General features: G+C 45.1%; 1 protein-coding gene across 2 annotated transcripts in view; it reads right to left on the bottom strand.

The window, feature by feature from the left end:
- Positions 1-3,596: 3,596 nt before the first annotated feature.
- MFSD11 (major facilitator superfamily domain containing 11) overlaps positions 3,597-17,008 on the bottom strand; it is a 28,382-nt gene continuing 14,970 nt past the window's right edge. For both annotated transcript variants that reach the window (XM_045888379.3, XM_045888378.3), the window contains 5 exons: positions 14,413-14,478; positions 11,617-11,742; positions 8,608-8,782; positions 7,568-7,703; positions 3,597-6,912 (listed from right to left, as the gene is read on the bottom strand). In XM_045888379.3, the coding sequence (XP_045744335.1) occupies positions 6,748-6,912; positions 7,568-7,703; positions 8,608-8,782; positions 11,617-11,742; positions 14,413-14,478 (668 nt within the window). In that variant the 3' untranslated portion in view covers positions 3,597-6,747. The remainder of the gene's footprint in view (positions 6,913-7,567; positions 7,704-8,607; positions 8,783-11,616; positions 11,743-14,412; positions 14,479-17,008) is intronic.

The following is a 17,008-nucleotide window of genomic DNA, read 5'->3' as shown; positions in this document are numbered from 1 at the left end:
GTTTAGGAGATCATCATTCTTTTTTTTTTTTAAGATTTTATTTATTTATTTGACAAGAGAGACAGCGAGAGAGGGAACACAAGCAGGAGGAGTGGGAGAGGGAGATGCAGGCCTCCTGCCGAACAGGGACCCCGATGTGGGGCTCGATCCCAGGACCCTGGATCATGACCTGAGCCGAAGGCAGATGCTTAATGACTGAGCCACCCAGGTGCCCCAGGAGATCATCATTCTTGAGGACAGTTCTAAAGTACCCTAATACAAAGCTCCTGGGAAGTCTCAGATGGGGGAAATTGGAGATTTTTACCTATTAAAGTCTGGTATAGTTCTCAAGTACAAGCAAGGCAGAGCAATTTTTTTTAAGATTTTATTTATTTGTTTGAGAGAGCACAAGTGGCAGAGGGAGAGGAAGAAGCAGACTCCCTGCTGAGCAGGGAGCCTAATGTGGGGCTTGATCCCAGGACCCTGGGAACACGACCTGAGCCTAAGGCAGATGCTTCACCGACTGAGCGCCCCAGGCGCCCCAGGCAGAGCAAGGATTCCAAGGATTGTGGCCCTAAAGGAAATGTCTGATATTAAACTCAGGGCTAGTTCATTTCAAGACCTTTCCCTCTGTAGGCTTTTCCATTCCTTATCATTGGTGATGAGAAAGAACTATCCCAACCTTATCTATAAGACCCTTCTTAACACGGCTTTGGGCTTGTGCACGACAGGATTAACACGGCAGGTCTGAGACCACCATCCTGGGAAGCTGCTTGCAGACCTGGTCCTTGGCTGGCATGCAGGCTCTCCGAGCACTTCTAGCCAACAGTTAAGTGCTAAGGGTGGCTCACTGAGCCCTGGCTGTGGGGGCAGACGATGTGGTTTATGTTACATAAACGTCTGCTTTCTCTCCGGGGGTCTGGCATCCCCGCTCGCGCCAGGCAGAGAGAGCCCAGTGCAAACCCTGGGGGCTGTGTCCCCGGTGGGCTCTCCTGGGCAGGAACGTCACACACGTGTTGCTGCCTTTTCCGCACTGGGGGAAGAGGGAGCTCTCTGAGCGATCTCGCAGGGTGGAAGAGGACGTCAGCCCCCTCCATTCTGACTTCAGTTGGTACTTTCTAATTAAGTTCTCCTTTCTAGCTTATCTCCTAACACCCTGCGGGCAAAGCATCCCACAGGGGAACTGGAAATACCTCCTCAAAACAATAAGGACTGTCCTGAGCCCGCAAGACCCCACGTGACTGACAATCAACCTGACCTTCACTGCCCACTGGCACATACCCACCCACCTTTGTCCCACACTGTCCTTATATAAACCTAGAAGTGTTTTCAGCACCTTGGAGACAGTCTTTGAGACGCTGTCTTCCCACTGCCACCTCACTGAAATAAATTCCTTTCTCGTTTCCCCACCACTCGTGTCTCTGGCTTTGCGCTTTGTCAGCAGCGACTGGCCAAACCTGGTCTGTTGGGGCCCCCAGGGCCAGGTGCTCGTGCGCCCCAGCTACAAGGGGAGGGAGAGCCTAAGGAAGCCTGGGCCTGGATTCCTCCAGACTCTGCCCGGGTCTTCGTCCCGTGACCCATCCTTACCATGTCACCGTAATAAACCTTAGCCGTGGGTACACTTATAAGCTAATTCCCGTGATTCCTTCCAGTAAATCTTCCAATTTAGGGGCGGTCCCGGGGTCCCTTGAAACACAATCACTTATGCTCCTCCCAGTTTATTATTATTATTTTTAAAGATTTTATTTATTTATTTGACAGAGAGAGACACAGCGAGAGAGGGAACACAAGCAGGGGGAGTGGGAGAGGGAGAAGCAGGCTCCCCGCCGAGCAGGGAGCCCGATGCAGGACTCGATCCCGGGACTCCAGGATCACGACCTGAGCCGAAGGCAGTCGCTCAACCAACTGAGCCACCCAGGCGCCCCTATTTTTAAAGATTTTATTTGACAGAGAGAGACACAGCGAGAGAGGGAGCACAAGCAGGGGGAGTGGGAGAGGGAGAAGCAGGCTCCCCACTGAGCGGGGAGCCCGATGCGGGGCTCGATCCCAGGACCCTGGGACCATGACCTGAGCCGAAGGCAGACACCTAACAACTGAGCCACCCAGGCGCCCCTATTATTTTTAATTGTAGTGAAACACGCATAAATGTACCATCTTAACCATTTTGAAGTATACAGTTAAGCAGCATTAAGCACATTCACGATGCGCAACCGTCACCACTGTCCACCCACAGGACTCTTACCTTCCCCAGAGGACACTCTATACGTGCTGTCAAAAAACAAAATTCGGGCGCCTGGGGGCTCCGTCGGTGAAGCGTCTGCCTTCGGCTCAGGTCGTGATCTCAGGGTCCTGGGATCGAGCCCCGCATCGGGCTCCCTGCTCGGCGGAGTCTGCTTCTCCCTCTGCCCCTCCCCCTTGCTTGCGATCTCTCTCTCCCTCTCTCCGATAAATGATCACCTTCCCTGGCGGGAAGGGCAGGGGGTCTTGGCACGCAGGTTCCCTCATCTTCCTTTGCAGTTTGGAGAAGGCCCACGTGACAGATTACCTCATCGATGCTGATCAGAAGATTCCTCACTGACCAGTTCAGGCTACACTGGCAAGGAGTGTAGGTGTTAAGTCCAGATTAGGCAACTTGGTTTAAGTGACGCCATTTTGGGCCTGTGGTTTTCTTTTTAACCCCATTAAACACACTTCCCCATTCCTCCACCCACCCAGGCCCTGGCAACTACTATTCTACTTTCTGTCTCTATGAATTTGACTGTTTTAGGTTTTTGACACATGTTTTTTTTGTCTTTTTGGGACAGGCATATCTCAGTGTAATATTCTCAAGGTTCATCTGTGTTGTAGGTGTTAGTGCTTTACACCTTTGCACAGCTGAACGATTCTCCCCTGTATGGACAGCCCAGTTGCGTTTGTTCATTCATCTGCAGATGGAGACTTGGGTTGTTGCCACCTTTTGGCTACTGTAAATAATCCTGCTGGGGCGCCTGGGTGGCTCAGTCGTTAAGCGCCTGCCTTCGGCTCGGGTCATGATCCCAGGGTTCTGGGATCGAGCCCCACATTGGGCTCCCTGCTCGGCGGGGAGCCTGCTTCTCCCTCTCCCACTCCCCCTGCTTGTGTTCCCTCTCTCACTGTGTCTCTCTCTGTCAAATAAATAAATAAAATCTTTAAAAAAAAAAAAATAATAATCCTGCTGTAAATGGGTTATAAGTATCTCTTCAAGTTCCTGCTTTCAGTGGTGTTGGGTATATACCCAGAAATGGAATTGCTGGATCATATGGTAATTCTAGTTTTAGTTTTTTCTGGAACCACCCTATTGTTATCCATAGAGGCTGCACTATTTTATGTTCCCACCAAAAGTTTTCAAGCCTTTGGGTATGGGAAAACCCTGGGGAGGGGTTGGGGAGCTCTTCATACTAGTGGAGAAGACATCTGTGATTCAATCAAGGTTGTTCAAAGTCTCAACCAAATTTCAATATATACCTCATTAAATTTTCGATAAAAGAGCACTGCACCCATATTTATGCACACACACCCCCCATGTGAAACCAAGCTAAGACTTTTACTACGCACAGATGTGAAGATAAAATTATTTGACAGAGTGTATGAGACAAGTATAAAAATTAAACTCTTTATTTCATTGTCACATTTCCTTTTTAACTCAAATATAAAAAAAATTTAAAAGATGAGCTTAATGTTACCAGTCATCTGAAGAGCCCACCAGGATCGACACTATTCATAGACATAAAAAACCGAGTAAAAACAAAACCCCGGAAAACACAATGTGAGTACAGAATTTCAAATGAGTATGATTGCACATATCGGTTGGATGCAGCCCGGAAGTCATGTTCCTGACTATGCACCACACCCTATTTCATTTCCTTCTTGACACGACTTGAGATGCTATGGCTTTCTTGGAGGGAAGTATTCTGTGTCATTTACAGAAGCTACTTAACCTCTACCAGCCTCGTTTTGCAGATCCATTATGAGCAAATGGAGTGAGAGCCCAGGAGGTGTGATGTGGGAATGCAGGGCCTACCCAGTGTGAGCTTAAATGCAAGGGAGTTTAAGCCTGGTGTGATAAGCAGCCTCGTAAGATGGTCCAGAGGATCCCTGACTCCTGGTACTCACCCCTTGTGGAATACCATCCAGAACTACTGACTTGCGTCTAACAAAAAGAATACAGCACAAGTGATGGGATGTCACTTTTGAGATTAAGTAACAAAAGACTGTGAATTCTGTCTTGCTACCATTCTCTGGCTCTTCTTACTTGCTTTCTCTGATGAAGACAGCTCCCACGTTGTGAGCTGCCCTGAGGACAGCTCCATGTAACAAGAAACAGAGAGGGTGGCCTTTGGCCAACAGTCATGAGAAACAAAGATTCTTATCCAGGAGCCTCCGAGGAGCTGACTCCTGCAAGAGTGAGCTGAGCAGTGGGTCCTTCCCCAGTTAAGCCCAACCCAGCCTTGTGACAGACCCTGAGCCAAGGACCCAGCCTAGCCACGCCGATTCCTGACCCACAGAGACTGAAAGACGGTAAGTGTGTGTCATTTTAAGGGGCTAAGTTTTGGGGTAATCTATGATTATACCATGATAGAAAACTAATACACCTGGGTAAGCAGTCACGTGCTTAAAGAGTCAATAAAATCACTTGTATTAATTCTGCAGTAGCATTTATAAATTATTTATATAGGATCAACAAACAACTGGCTTTATGTCAACTTCGAGAAAGAAAACCAAAACTTTATGCAACCTGGAACAAAAGAGTTTAGTGCTCCACACAAATGACATTTCTCTAAGGATTCTAGCTGACCACACAGCTTCCTGACTCCCTGCAGGACATGTGCCATAAAGTCTGAAAATCACACTCCACTGAATTTCTTCAAATTTGTAAGCCAACTATAAAAATCTCCAAACTTCTAAACGGTCTTTAAAAAAAAACAATAGAAAACAAGGTATTATCTGTCCTCTTGGCTGAATTTACCTTGCCGTAAAACTCATCCTTCTTACAGTTAAATATCACAGGTAAAAGTGAGCTCTCCCATTCATAGAAACGGCTAAACAGGCAAATCCATAGAGACAGAAAGCAGACTGGTGTTTGCCAACGCCAGGCCAGACAATGGAGAATGACTGCTAAAAGGCATGGGGCTTCTTTCTGGGGTGATGAGAATGTTCTAGAATTAGATCATGGTGCTTCTCTGCACAACCTCATGAATATACTAAAAAAGAAACACTAAATTGTACACTTTAAAATGGTGAATTTCATGATTTCTGAATTAGATGTCAATTAGAAAGAATTTGTAGGGGCACCTGGGTGGCTCAATTGTTAAGCGTCTGCCTTTGGCTCAGGTCATGATCCCAGGGTCCTGGGATCAAGCCCCGCATCGAGCTCCCTGCTCTGCGGGAAGCCTGCTTCTCCCTCTCCCACTCCCCCTGCTTGTGTTTCCTCTCTCACTGTGTCTCTGTCAAATAAATAAAATCTTAAAAAATAGAATTTGTAATGCAAGCTCTTATGGAGGAAAGTGAACGAGTCCATTTAAACACCCCCCCAGATAGTTATGCTGCATCCCCAGACACACGTGAGGAATGATGTCTGCTCTAGGACAGATGGCAGCCTGCTACTACAGAATGGCTTACATGTCCCTTTTTCTTTCTTTCTTTCCTTTTTTTTCTTTTTTGCATTGCATCTTCTAAGAAAATGCTAGCAAAAATCCTCCTCTGGTAAATGTGTATTGTTGCTGTTGTTGTTTAAATGTATTTTGGGGGGCACCTGGGTGGCTCAGTTGGTTAAGCGTCTGCCTTTGGCTCGGGTCATGATCCTGGAGTCCTGGGATCGAGTCCCGCATCGGGCTCCCTGCTCAGCGGGGCGTCTGCTCCCTCCCTCTCCCTCTGCTCATATAAATAAAAATAAAATCTTTAAAAAAATTTTTTGGTGGGGCGCCTGGGTGGCTCAGATGGTTAAGTGTCTGCCTTCGGCTCAGGTCATGATCCCAGGGTCCTGGGATCGAGCCCCGCATCGGGCTGCCTGCTCAGCGGGGAGTCTGCTTCTCTCCCTCCCTCTGCTTCTCCCCCTGCTCATGCTCTATCTCTGTGTCTCAAATGAATAAATTCAAAATATATATATATATTTTTAATGTGTTTTGTTCATTTACCTGTTAGATTCATTTTTAAAACTTCAGCAATTTTTACCTCGTTTTATAATAATTAGCTACTCCTTGCTACAAATGACAAGTAGGAAAACTTACCAAAGCAAAACGTTTAAGGAGGAAGAAAGTGCAAATCTTTTCAAAGATTCCACTACAGCATCTCACAATTTATTTAAATGTCACTTGCAGACACATATGTGGGGCGGGCATATGCTCCCTATTATTACATAGTAGCACACACCCCATGCCCAGCAAGAATCTTCACTTGACATTCGGCCTAGTGTTCTGAATCAGGGCAGCATCTTTCAACGAGAACAGGAGGGCGAAGAAAACATTTACACTCCATAACATGATAATAAGGAATTTGAGACAGAGGAATTGAAAAACAACATTTCTGAACGAGTATAATTGACAGAACAAGTTTCCCTTATTCTGCTTGTTTTAAATAGCTAATGTCTGTAAACTTGAACACCAACCCTGGCAGACTGAGCAGTCTTAATTCTTTGATTTTCCTTCCTGAACATCATCCAATACTCTGCGGAAAGGGAAGGTGGCTTCTTCAACCGGGCTCTCCTCCCCTCTGCCACCTGCAGCTGTTGTCCCACCTGGCAGGCGCCCCAGGTCAAATGCTTCGGTAGTCAGAGCCCCGGGCCACGATGGCGGCGGCGGCCCACTCCACGGAGAAAAATGAAATCGTCCCAAAGAATCCAAATATCACCATGACCAGGAGTTGCCAGTGAAGCAGCAAGTAGTTACTGTAGAAAAATGCCACGGCTGCACAGATGGACTGAGAAGAAACAGACCAGGTCAGAAGATGCACCCAGACGACCCCACCGACCCCCAGTCACCAGCTCACAAACGCGCACCGTAAACTCCCACTGAGAGCCGGCAACCATCCGGCAAGTGGCATTCTGTTATTTAAAATAGTATTTTGTGGGGCGCCTGGGTGGCTCAGTCGGTTGAGCATCCTACTTCAGCTCAGGTCACGACCCCAAGGTCCGGTCCTGGATCGAGCCCCGAGTGGGGCTCCTTGCTCAGCGGGAAGCCTGCTTCTCCCCACCCCCCCCCCCCCACGTGTGTGCCTACTTGCTCTGTCTCAAATAAAATCTTTAAATAAGTAAATAAAATTTATTTTGTGAGAAACTGAGTAATTAATAAAATAACGTACACTCCCAGTCAGAAATGGGCTTGTCTATGTGACAAAGGGACTCTGGTATCTAAGGCAAGAAGCCTCTCATCTGAGCACTAAGACCAGAATGGAAAATCTCTTACAGGAGCCCGGGGGAGAAAATCACACCCTTTGCTGCTTCCTAAGTCCAATCAGAAATACTTTAAAGGATGCCCCTGCCTCTCATTTCAAACCCATCAAGAAAACAATGTTAAAGCACTTAAAAAAAAAAAAAAAAGGCACCCACCTCAGCCCAGCCCAAAGGGGAGCTTACCTGCACAAACTTGAAGACCGCGAAGGCCGGCGCGCTGTCTTCAGAGTACAGAAAGCCCAAGATACTAAGCAGCTGGGTATTGAAGCAGCTGTCCCCAAGACCCAGCAGGAAACTGCAGAAGATGGCGACTTCTTTGCTGCATAAAAAGGAAAATGAATTTAGAAAGAGCACTCTTAACAGTGTTTGTTGGAGCCCTTCCCAATGTAAAAGCAATTCCCTTACAAGAGCATTTCACTTTCAAGGTATAAACACTATGAAACAAGAAGAAATAAACACTGGACTCTACAACGTAAGGATTTATGCTCAAACGCACTCACCTGCACAGTCCAAGCAAACTCTGGTCTATGAACTATCTGGGAGCAAACACTGGGTTTGGGCAGGGCCGCCCTTGGATGGTGGATCTGGACATAAATGTCTACATCTATAATGAATTTGAGTTGAGTGCAAGGAAGTAAGATCCTCAAAACGGATATAACCAACTGTAAATGGCCCGGATGGCCTACCCTTTCCTCACCACCGTTCTTCACTGCTCAGAAAGCAGACCTATATCATCACATCAGATACTTATATGCTCTTTCATAGATCAAGAAAAACATTTAGTGGGCTGAAAGGTTAAAACCAACAATTATAATATATTTTTATTTTTTTATTTTTTTAAAGACTTTATCCATTTATTTGAGACAGAGAGAATGAGAGACAGAGAGCATGAGAGGGAGGAGGGTCAGAGGGAGAAGCAGACCCCCTGCCGAGCAGGGAGCCCGATGCGGGACTCGATCCCGGGACTCCAGAATCATGACCTGAGCCGAAGGCAGTCGCTTAACCAACGGAGCCACCCAGGCGCCCCAAAACCAACAATTATAAAATAACTTGGGATTCTCACGAGCTCCTGTTTAAAATAATTCTGGCTCCATTAACATTTGACAGATGACCTTATAAAGAGAACAGACTCAGAAAATGATTAACTGCTCCATTCTGAATATCTAGCCACCCATTACCTCCCACCCTTCCTTAAATCACTAGAAAAATGACAGTCACTATACCTGGATTTGATGTAAGCGCTGCTATCAGTCCCTTCAACAGGAGCAATAGGGGCATCCCCAGGCATATTGAGAAATATCAAATAAAAAGCTATAAAATGCACCAGGATGCCCAACAACACAACTGGATTTCTACCAAAACGATTATTCTTGCTCAGCAGGCCAAAGAGGCTTCCACCTGCAGAACCAATGGAATAGAGAATAGAAAAACACAAGGTCAGATTAATAAATCAAAATTTTGTTTCTTTGAAAAAAATAAATAAAACAGATAAACCAACAACTAATTTAATCAAGGGAAAGCAAACACAGATATTAAAAATAAAAAATAACCATTGAAACAGAAGAAAATTTAAAAATCAGAAGAGACTTCTAGGTCAGTGGGGTAACAGGGAGTAGACTTAGCACCTGCCTAAAAAAAAAAAAAAAAGTACAAAAAATATGAAGCAGTAAGTTTGGAGACACAAGATATCAGACAACAAAGGGCAGTGATCTCTGAGACAGGAAGTGAAGGAAGGGAGCCCGCAGCCCCCCTGAAGGGAGGGATACCTAAGTGGCTAGAGTTCCACAACAGGCTATCAGAAAGGAAAGCTGCACAGAGAGACAATTCCAGAGATCTACAGAGGGTCCCTCTGAGTCTTCCCTAAGTGCTGATCAGCACATACTGTGAGTAAATTAGCAGAGGCCCCCGAAAGAACCAACCAAGAGGGTTAGATATATTAGATGTATTAGCGCCCCACCCTGGGCTGGGAATAGTGCCTCATCCCCTCAGCCAGACAGGAAATCTTACGACTCACAGGCACTGGGTGTGCACAGAAGGGTCTTCCCTCAAGAGTGAAGAATAATTAGCCCTTGTCTGAGCACTGCTCTGGTCCTGTCCAACAAACCTTAAAAGCAAGCCCCAAAAGAATCATACTGTTTCCAAGTAAATGAACTGCAGCCAAGAACAAAGCTCAAGAGTATTTATAAGAATACAAAAATATCCAACAGTTCACAAAGTCTGGTATCTCCAGTATGACCAGGCAAAGAAGCAGGAAAATCGGACCCATCATGAGGAGAAAAAGCAGTCAAATGTGGAGTTATCATATGACCCAGCAATTCCAGTGCGTTATATACCCAAGGGAAATGAAAACATATATTCACACAACTGTACATACATGTCCACAGCAGCATTAATTATAATGGCCAAAAGTGGAAACAACCCAAATAGTAAAATGTGACATATCAGTAAAATTAAATATTATCTAGTGATAAGAAAGGATGATGCTAATACGTGCTAGAACGTGGAAGAACCTTGGAAACATTATGCTAAATGAAAGAAGCCAGACCTAAGAGACCATGTATTCTCTGATTCCATTTACATGAGAGTCCAGGATGAGCAAATCTACGGAGAAAGTACATTAGCAGTTGCCTGGGGAAGGGCAAGAAACATGTTCTAAAATTAGACTGTAGGGATGACTCACAACCCTGTGAATGTACTAAAAAACACTGACCCATACACTTTAAGTGGGTGACATATATGGCACGAGTTATATTTCAATAAAGTTGTAAAAAAAAAAAAACCCAAAGAATCCCCCAGAACTGTCATAGATATTAGAATGAGCAAAAACATTAAGACAATTACTCTCACTGTATTCCACATGTTCAAACACATATAAACACCCGGTATGGTTCCAGGTGTGGGCAGTAAAGCAGGGAACAAAAACCACAGAAGTCTGCTCTCCCCGTCACGCTGATCACCGCCGGCCACTCTAAGGGTCCTATGGGTTTTTACTGTCTGTGTTCCTCCCTAAGCCATGAGCTCCATGGGGGTGGGGAGTCTCTTGTTCATACAATGGATGCACAGTAAGTATCTGATGAACTGGAAAGCTCCCCCTAGAGGACCATATCCAGCACGGCGCTCCAGGCATCGAGGGATACCTGCAGGCGTTGCGCCGAGCAGTGGGAGGGGCACGGAAGTGTTCAGTCCCTATGTCGTACACCTGAACTAATATTACGCTGTATGTTAACTAACTGGAATTTGAATAAAAAACATTTGGAAAAAAAGGAATACCTAGTGTGGCACAATAAAGATACACATTGGTCTTTGCCTTGTCTGTCCTCCTCCTCGCTCTCTGGCCCAGAGCTGCTCCTAGAGCCCTGGAAATGTCCTGTGTCAGGCGTGTCTTCTGTTCTCCATTACTCCCTTTTGACCACACCGGAGTTTATGCAAATGAGGTGATTCCTGAGGGGACTTAGGGGTGGTCTAGTTAGCTTCAGGATGGGGGCTGGTCGCAGAAGGACCAAGACTTGCTTAGAGGGTTGGAACCTTCAGCCCCGGCCCCCAGGCTCAGGACCAGGGAGAGGGGATGGAGATTGAGTTCAATCGTCATTGGCCAATGTTCTCATCAACCCTGCCTCTGTAATGAAATGTCTGTAAAAACCCCTAAACAGTAGGTGTGGGAGACCTACCCTGGTTGGTTGGTTGAACGCATCCACATACTGGGAAGGTAGTATACCTTGACTCCACAGGGACAGAGGTGTCTGTGCTTGGGACCCTCCTGGTCTTTGCCCTATGTGCTTCTTCATCTGCCTGTTCATCTGTATCCTTTATAATAAGCTTTAGTGGTAAGTATAGCATTTTCCTGGGGGCTCATGGGAACCTCCAAACTCGCAGCCATGTCAGACAGAAGGTAGCCTGTGGACCCAGGACTTACAAGGGGCACCGGAAGTGAGGGCGTCTTTGCGGGACTGAGCCCTTGGACCTGTGGAGTCTGACACAAACTCCAGGACTTAAGAGTTCCAAGTGGATTGTCTCGAGGCACATCCAGCTCGTGTCAGAGATTCAGAGGACACTTTCCCTAAGTATTTTAAGAGAAAAAGCTGGGAGAGACTGTATGTTTTCCTACTTACAGTTTTGACTGGTAAAAATAAGCAAGGAAATTAAAATTCAAGGACAGAGAAGTGAAGTACACTTACAATACCTATGATAACTACAACGAACTGATTTCACATAAAAACATTTTTTAAACCAACCTAAGATTTCTCCAATGCCAATGAAAATGCCAGAAAGTCCAATGAGGCTTTTCTCTTCTGTTCCGAATTTATTTACAGCACCAATACACGTTCCATAGACACCAGAGAAGAAAGTCAATTCCAGACCTTTAGGAAAAAAGCAGATTTAATTATACATTCACAATCTCCATTCCGGTTCTTCTTCATGGCTGGTGGTATTTGAGCTTTATATACATACACAATAAAATTCATTCAGCCTGACACGTTACTCCCCTCAAGCAGAGCAGTTTTATGCTACATAGCTGATGAAATGGAATTAGCCACAAGATGGCAGTTGCCACGTATTTCGGATAAAAATACACAACTCAATGGGCGCCTGGGTGGCTCAGTCGTTAAGCGTCTGCCTTCGGCTCAGGTTATGATCCCAGAGTCCTGGGATCAAGTCCCACATCGGGCTCCCTGCTCAGTGGGGAGTCTGCTTCTCCCTCTGCCCTCCCCCTGCTTGTGCTCTCTCTCTCTCTCTCAAATAAATAAAAATCTTAAAAAAAAAAAAGAGAGAAAGAAAGAAAATATCCATGCTGAAGCTCAGAGACAAAAGGTTGGAAAAGGAAATGAAAAGAAAAAGAAAAACACATTACAAATGGGACACTATTAAAAGTCTAAAAATACTTTTAGGGGCGCCTGGGTGGCTCAGTCATTAAGCGTCTGCCTTCGGCTCAGGTCATGATCCCAGAGTCCTGGGATCGAGTTCCACATCGGGCTCCCTGCTCAGCGGTGAGCCTGCTTCTCCCTCTCCCACTCCCCCTGCTTGTGTTCCTGCTCTCGCTGTCTCTGTCAAATAAATAAATAAAATCTTAAAAAAAAAAAAAAGAATCTTTAAAAATACACAACTCAAAGAAGCAAACCCTTTAACCCTTCTGTTAAAAATCGTCCTTCGGGGCATCTGGGTGGCTCAGTCAGTTGAGCGTCTGACTCTTGATTTCAGCTCAGGTCATGATCTCAGGTTGTGGGATCAAGCCCTACATCAGGCTCCGTGCTCAGCGGGGAGTCTGCTTGAGATTCTCTCCCTCCCTCCGCCCCTCCCTCCTGCTTGTGCACACGCACGCACACACGCCTTCTCTCTCAAATAAATAAATAAATATTAAAAACAAACAAAATGATCCTCCGTGTGGAGACGGGATGGACAGAGGATGGTACCCATGTAAGTCTGTAATAGTGATTTTTTAAGTGCTTTTTACCCTTGTCAATAGCTCTCCAAGGTTAACAGGAATGTAGGTCTGGAAAACCAATGTATATTATCTACCTTTGCTTAAAGATAAAATGTTTTCATTAAACTGTTTTTCCCAGAAAAAGAAGTTTTAAAAATTAGGGCTAAAAAATTAAGGTCAATCAGCAGAAGACCTCATTCCTTAATGCTACAAAACTTAACTGAATTTTAAAGACGTTTACCATTTATTCTACTTCTCAAAAAAAAATGTTTATACCTATAAGGCAAATAAAGGCAAAAGTAATCACTGGCACATTATGACACTTTTTTTTTTAACATGATAGCACTTTTTTTAAAAAAAGATTTTTTATTTATTTGACAGAGAGACACAGTGAGAGAGGGAACACAAGCAGGGGGAGTGGGAGAGGAAGAAGCAGGCTTCCCGCGGAGCAGGGAGCCTGATGCGGGGCTCGATCCCAGGACCCTGGGACCATGACCTGAGCCAAAGGCAGACGCTTAATGACTGAGCCACCCAGGCGCCCCAATAGCACTTTTTTAAAGATTTTATTTATTTCAGAGCAAGAGAGAGCACACGCACACAAGCATGAGCGGGGGGAGGGGGGCAGAGGGAGAAGCAGACTCCCCACTGAGCATGGACCTCCCCCCCCAACATGGGGCTCGATCCCAGGACCTAAGCCGAAGGCAGACGCTTAACCGTCTGAGCCACCCAGGCACCTCAACACAACAGCACCTTTTAAAAGGAAACAGATTCTGAGAATCTGAGAGCGCTCTGGGGACTCCGGTAAGCCACAGAGCTCATTCCATGTCATTAGAAAGTATACGAATCCACAGAAAGTTAGAAGGATTTACTCAGGGTTATTTTCTGCAGAGCTCCATTTTGCCTTAAAATCACTGGTTGCGGGCGCCTGGGTGGCTCAGTTGGTTAAGCGACTGCCTTCGGCTCAGGTCATGATCCTGGAGTCCCTGGATCGAGTCCCGCATCGGGCTCCCTGCTCAGTGGGGGTCTGCTTCTCCCTCTGACCCTCCCCCCTATCATGTGCTCTCTCTCTCTGTCTCAAAAAAAAAAAAAAAAAAAAAATCACTGGTTGCAATGAACCATGCCTCCCAGGGTTCCACCCTTGTGTAGAATCCTCCCACACTGAGTTTGGGCTGGCCCTGTGATATGCTTTCACCAGGGAAATGCAGTCAAAGTGACACTGGGCTCGTGCCGGGCTTAAGCCTTCAGAAAGTCTGGTTGTTCCTCTTTTTGCTCTTTTTGGACCCCCGAAGCAATCTGGCCTTCCTCTTGGGTCAGAAGGAAGGGATCGCTTGGGAGGGCGTCATGCAGCCACAGAGACTACGGTGAACAGACAGACACCCAGCCTTGCATTTAATCCCTTCAGACATGCAAAGGAAACTATCGAGAAGCTGTGGCCCCAGCTGCCTCTAAAAGGACCCAGAAGAGACCTCAATTAAGACCATCAGAAGAATCATTCAGCTGAGCCCCATCAGTGCACAGAGCTGTGAGAAAGAATTATATGGTGGTTGTTTTCAGTCCTCACTGTCATCATGCAGCCACAGAAAACCCAAACCGCCATTAATCCCCTTACCTGTATAAGCAGTTGTAATACTAAGGAGCAGCATCTCCTTGGTGACACATAACTTAAGAGACTTTCCTGTAAGAAAGAAAACAATGTAAGACTGCTTAATTAGATTTTAATTACCCCCAAATTCTAAAACATTTACTCAACCCAGACACCCCTTGTCAATAACGCCAGTAGACAAATACAGTGGGACTGAGGTTAAGGATTCAGATGCTGAAGGGATGAACTAAACCTGTCCTGTAAATAAAATGTTTATTCCACCTGCTTAGATATATTCTACAGTGGTGTTTTCCCCAACACATTCTCCAGCTTGAATCTAAAACAACAACATGGAACAGAGAAAAGAAATAGGATCAAACAAAACAAGACTATGTGAACAGACTTGAGCGCAAGTTAGGCTAAGGGCATCAATGGCTGGAAGCGTGCTAATGTCCCGGGGGAGGGAGCGACTGCAGAGCGGCTTGAAGACTGGACTCCAGATGACAACTGCCACCCAGGGAGCTTGCTGACTGCACCGAGGCTGCCACACCCCTTCCTGAGATTCTCAGTTCTCTGGATCTGGGACCAAAGCTTTAGTTCTGCATATTTGCTTAGGACTACTTTAACGTCTGTTTTTACACTGTTCAATGTGGTGGAAATCTGCAGTGGAAAATGCAGGTCTAAAAACTGCATGTTTTAACTGTCTTTTTGAACCTGCTTACATTTCATAGTTTAAGGCCACTGATTTAAACTAGTCCTAAACGAATAGTGGCTCCAGATTTTAGTTCTTACTCAACTGCTGACTACAAAAGTTACACAAGACACAAACGGTCTGTCCTGAATTTCGCCACATGCAGAAGAGGATATACTTTTTTCTCTAATCTCACTGAAATGTAGTAAGACTAAATACAGTAAGACATTTTCACGTATTTCCAGGAAAAAAATTACGATTAATACAAGGTTTAAAATAATACTTTTGGGTGTTATGCACAAACAATGAATGATGGAACACTACATCTAAAACTAATGATGTAATGTATGGGGATTAACATAAGAATAAAAATAAATAAATAAATAAAATACTTTTAATTTTAAAAAATAACATTAGCAAAGCATATTTGTTTTTGAATAATCAGAATATTTAACAAAAAGAAATTTTAAAACATAATCTAGAATGATACCGTAACGGTGACTACATGTCATTATACATTTGTCCAAACCCATAATATGTACACCACCAAGGGTGCACCCTTGTGAACTGTGGACTCTGGGTGATGATGATGTGTGAATGTAGCAGGTGCATCAACCGTAACAAATGCACCGCTCTGGTGGGGGACAACGGATAGTGGGGGAGACTGTGCATGTGTGAGAGCGGGGGGCTCTCCTCCTTCTCAATTTTGGGAACTCTCCTCCTTCTCAATTTTGTTGTGAACCTAAAACGGCTATAATGGGGTGCGCGTGGGTGGCTCAGTCAGTTAAGTGTCTGCCTTCAGCTTGGGTCGTGATCCCAGGGTCGTGGGATCGGGCCCCACATAGGGCTCCCTGCTCAGTGGCGAGTCTGCTTCTCTCTCTCACTTGTTCACTCTCTCAAATAAATTTTTAAAAATCTAAAACAGCTCTAAAATAATGAAGCCTATTAAAAACAACAACACAACATCATCTATTTACAGAAATAGACAAACCAATCCTAAAATTCATGCGGAAATTCAAGGGGCCCACCATGGCCAAAATAATCTTGAAAAAGAACAAAGTTGGAGGGCTCACACTTTCCAACTTCAAAGTTTGATAGTCATCAGCAAAGCATGGTACCAGCATAAGGACAGACACATGCATCTAGAAATAAACAGTCACATTTACAGTCAATTGATTTTTGACAAGGACGCCAACACAATTCAGTGGGGAAGACGAACAGTCTTTTCAGCAGGACAACTAGGTGGCCACATGCAGAGGACTGAAGTTGGACTCCCACCTCACAACATAAATAACAATGAACCCAGAATAGATCCCAGACCTAAATATCAGAACTGAAACTGTACAAGTCTTAGGAGAAAATACAGGAGCAAATCTTTGCAACCTGGGGCTAAGCAAAACCTTAGGACACCAAAAACACATGCAAAAAGTAAAATGTATAAATCAGCCTTCATCAATAATTTAAAACTTTTGTGCTTTAAGAGATACCATCAAGAAAATGAAAAGTCAACCTAACGAATGGGAGAAAATATTTGCAAATCACATATAAGAGACTTTTATCTAGAATATATAAAGAATTTTTACAACTCGGGCGCCTGGGCGGCTCAGTCGTTAAGTGTTTGCCTTCGGCTCGAGTCGCAATCCCAGGGTCCTGGGATCGAGCCCCACGCTTTCTCTCTGTCAAATAAATAAATAAAAATCTTTTTTTTTTTTTAAAGATTTTATTTATTTATTTGATAGAGAGAGAGACAGCGAGAGAGGGAACACAAGCAGGGGGAGTGGGAGAGGGAGAAGCAGGCCTCCTGCTGAGCAGGGAGCCTGATGCGGGGCTCGATCCCAGGACTCTGGGATCATGACCCGAGCCGAAGGCAGACGCTTAACGACTGAGCCACCCAGGCGCCCCAATAAATAAAAATCTTTAAAAAATATATAA

The sequence above is a fragment of the Mirounga angustirostris genome, unplaced genomic scaffold (assembly GCF_029215605.1).
Source record: "Mirounga angustirostris isolate CCGP_5_RB_7025 unplaced genomic scaffold, mMirAng1.0.hap1 SCAF_17, whole genome shotgun sequence".
NCBI classification, from domain to species: Eukaryota; Metazoa; Chordata; class Mammalia; order Carnivora; family Phocidae; genus Mirounga; species Mirounga angustirostris.
Note: the sequence above shows the minus strand (reverse complement) of the source record. Positions and strands in the feature narration are given on the sequence as shown.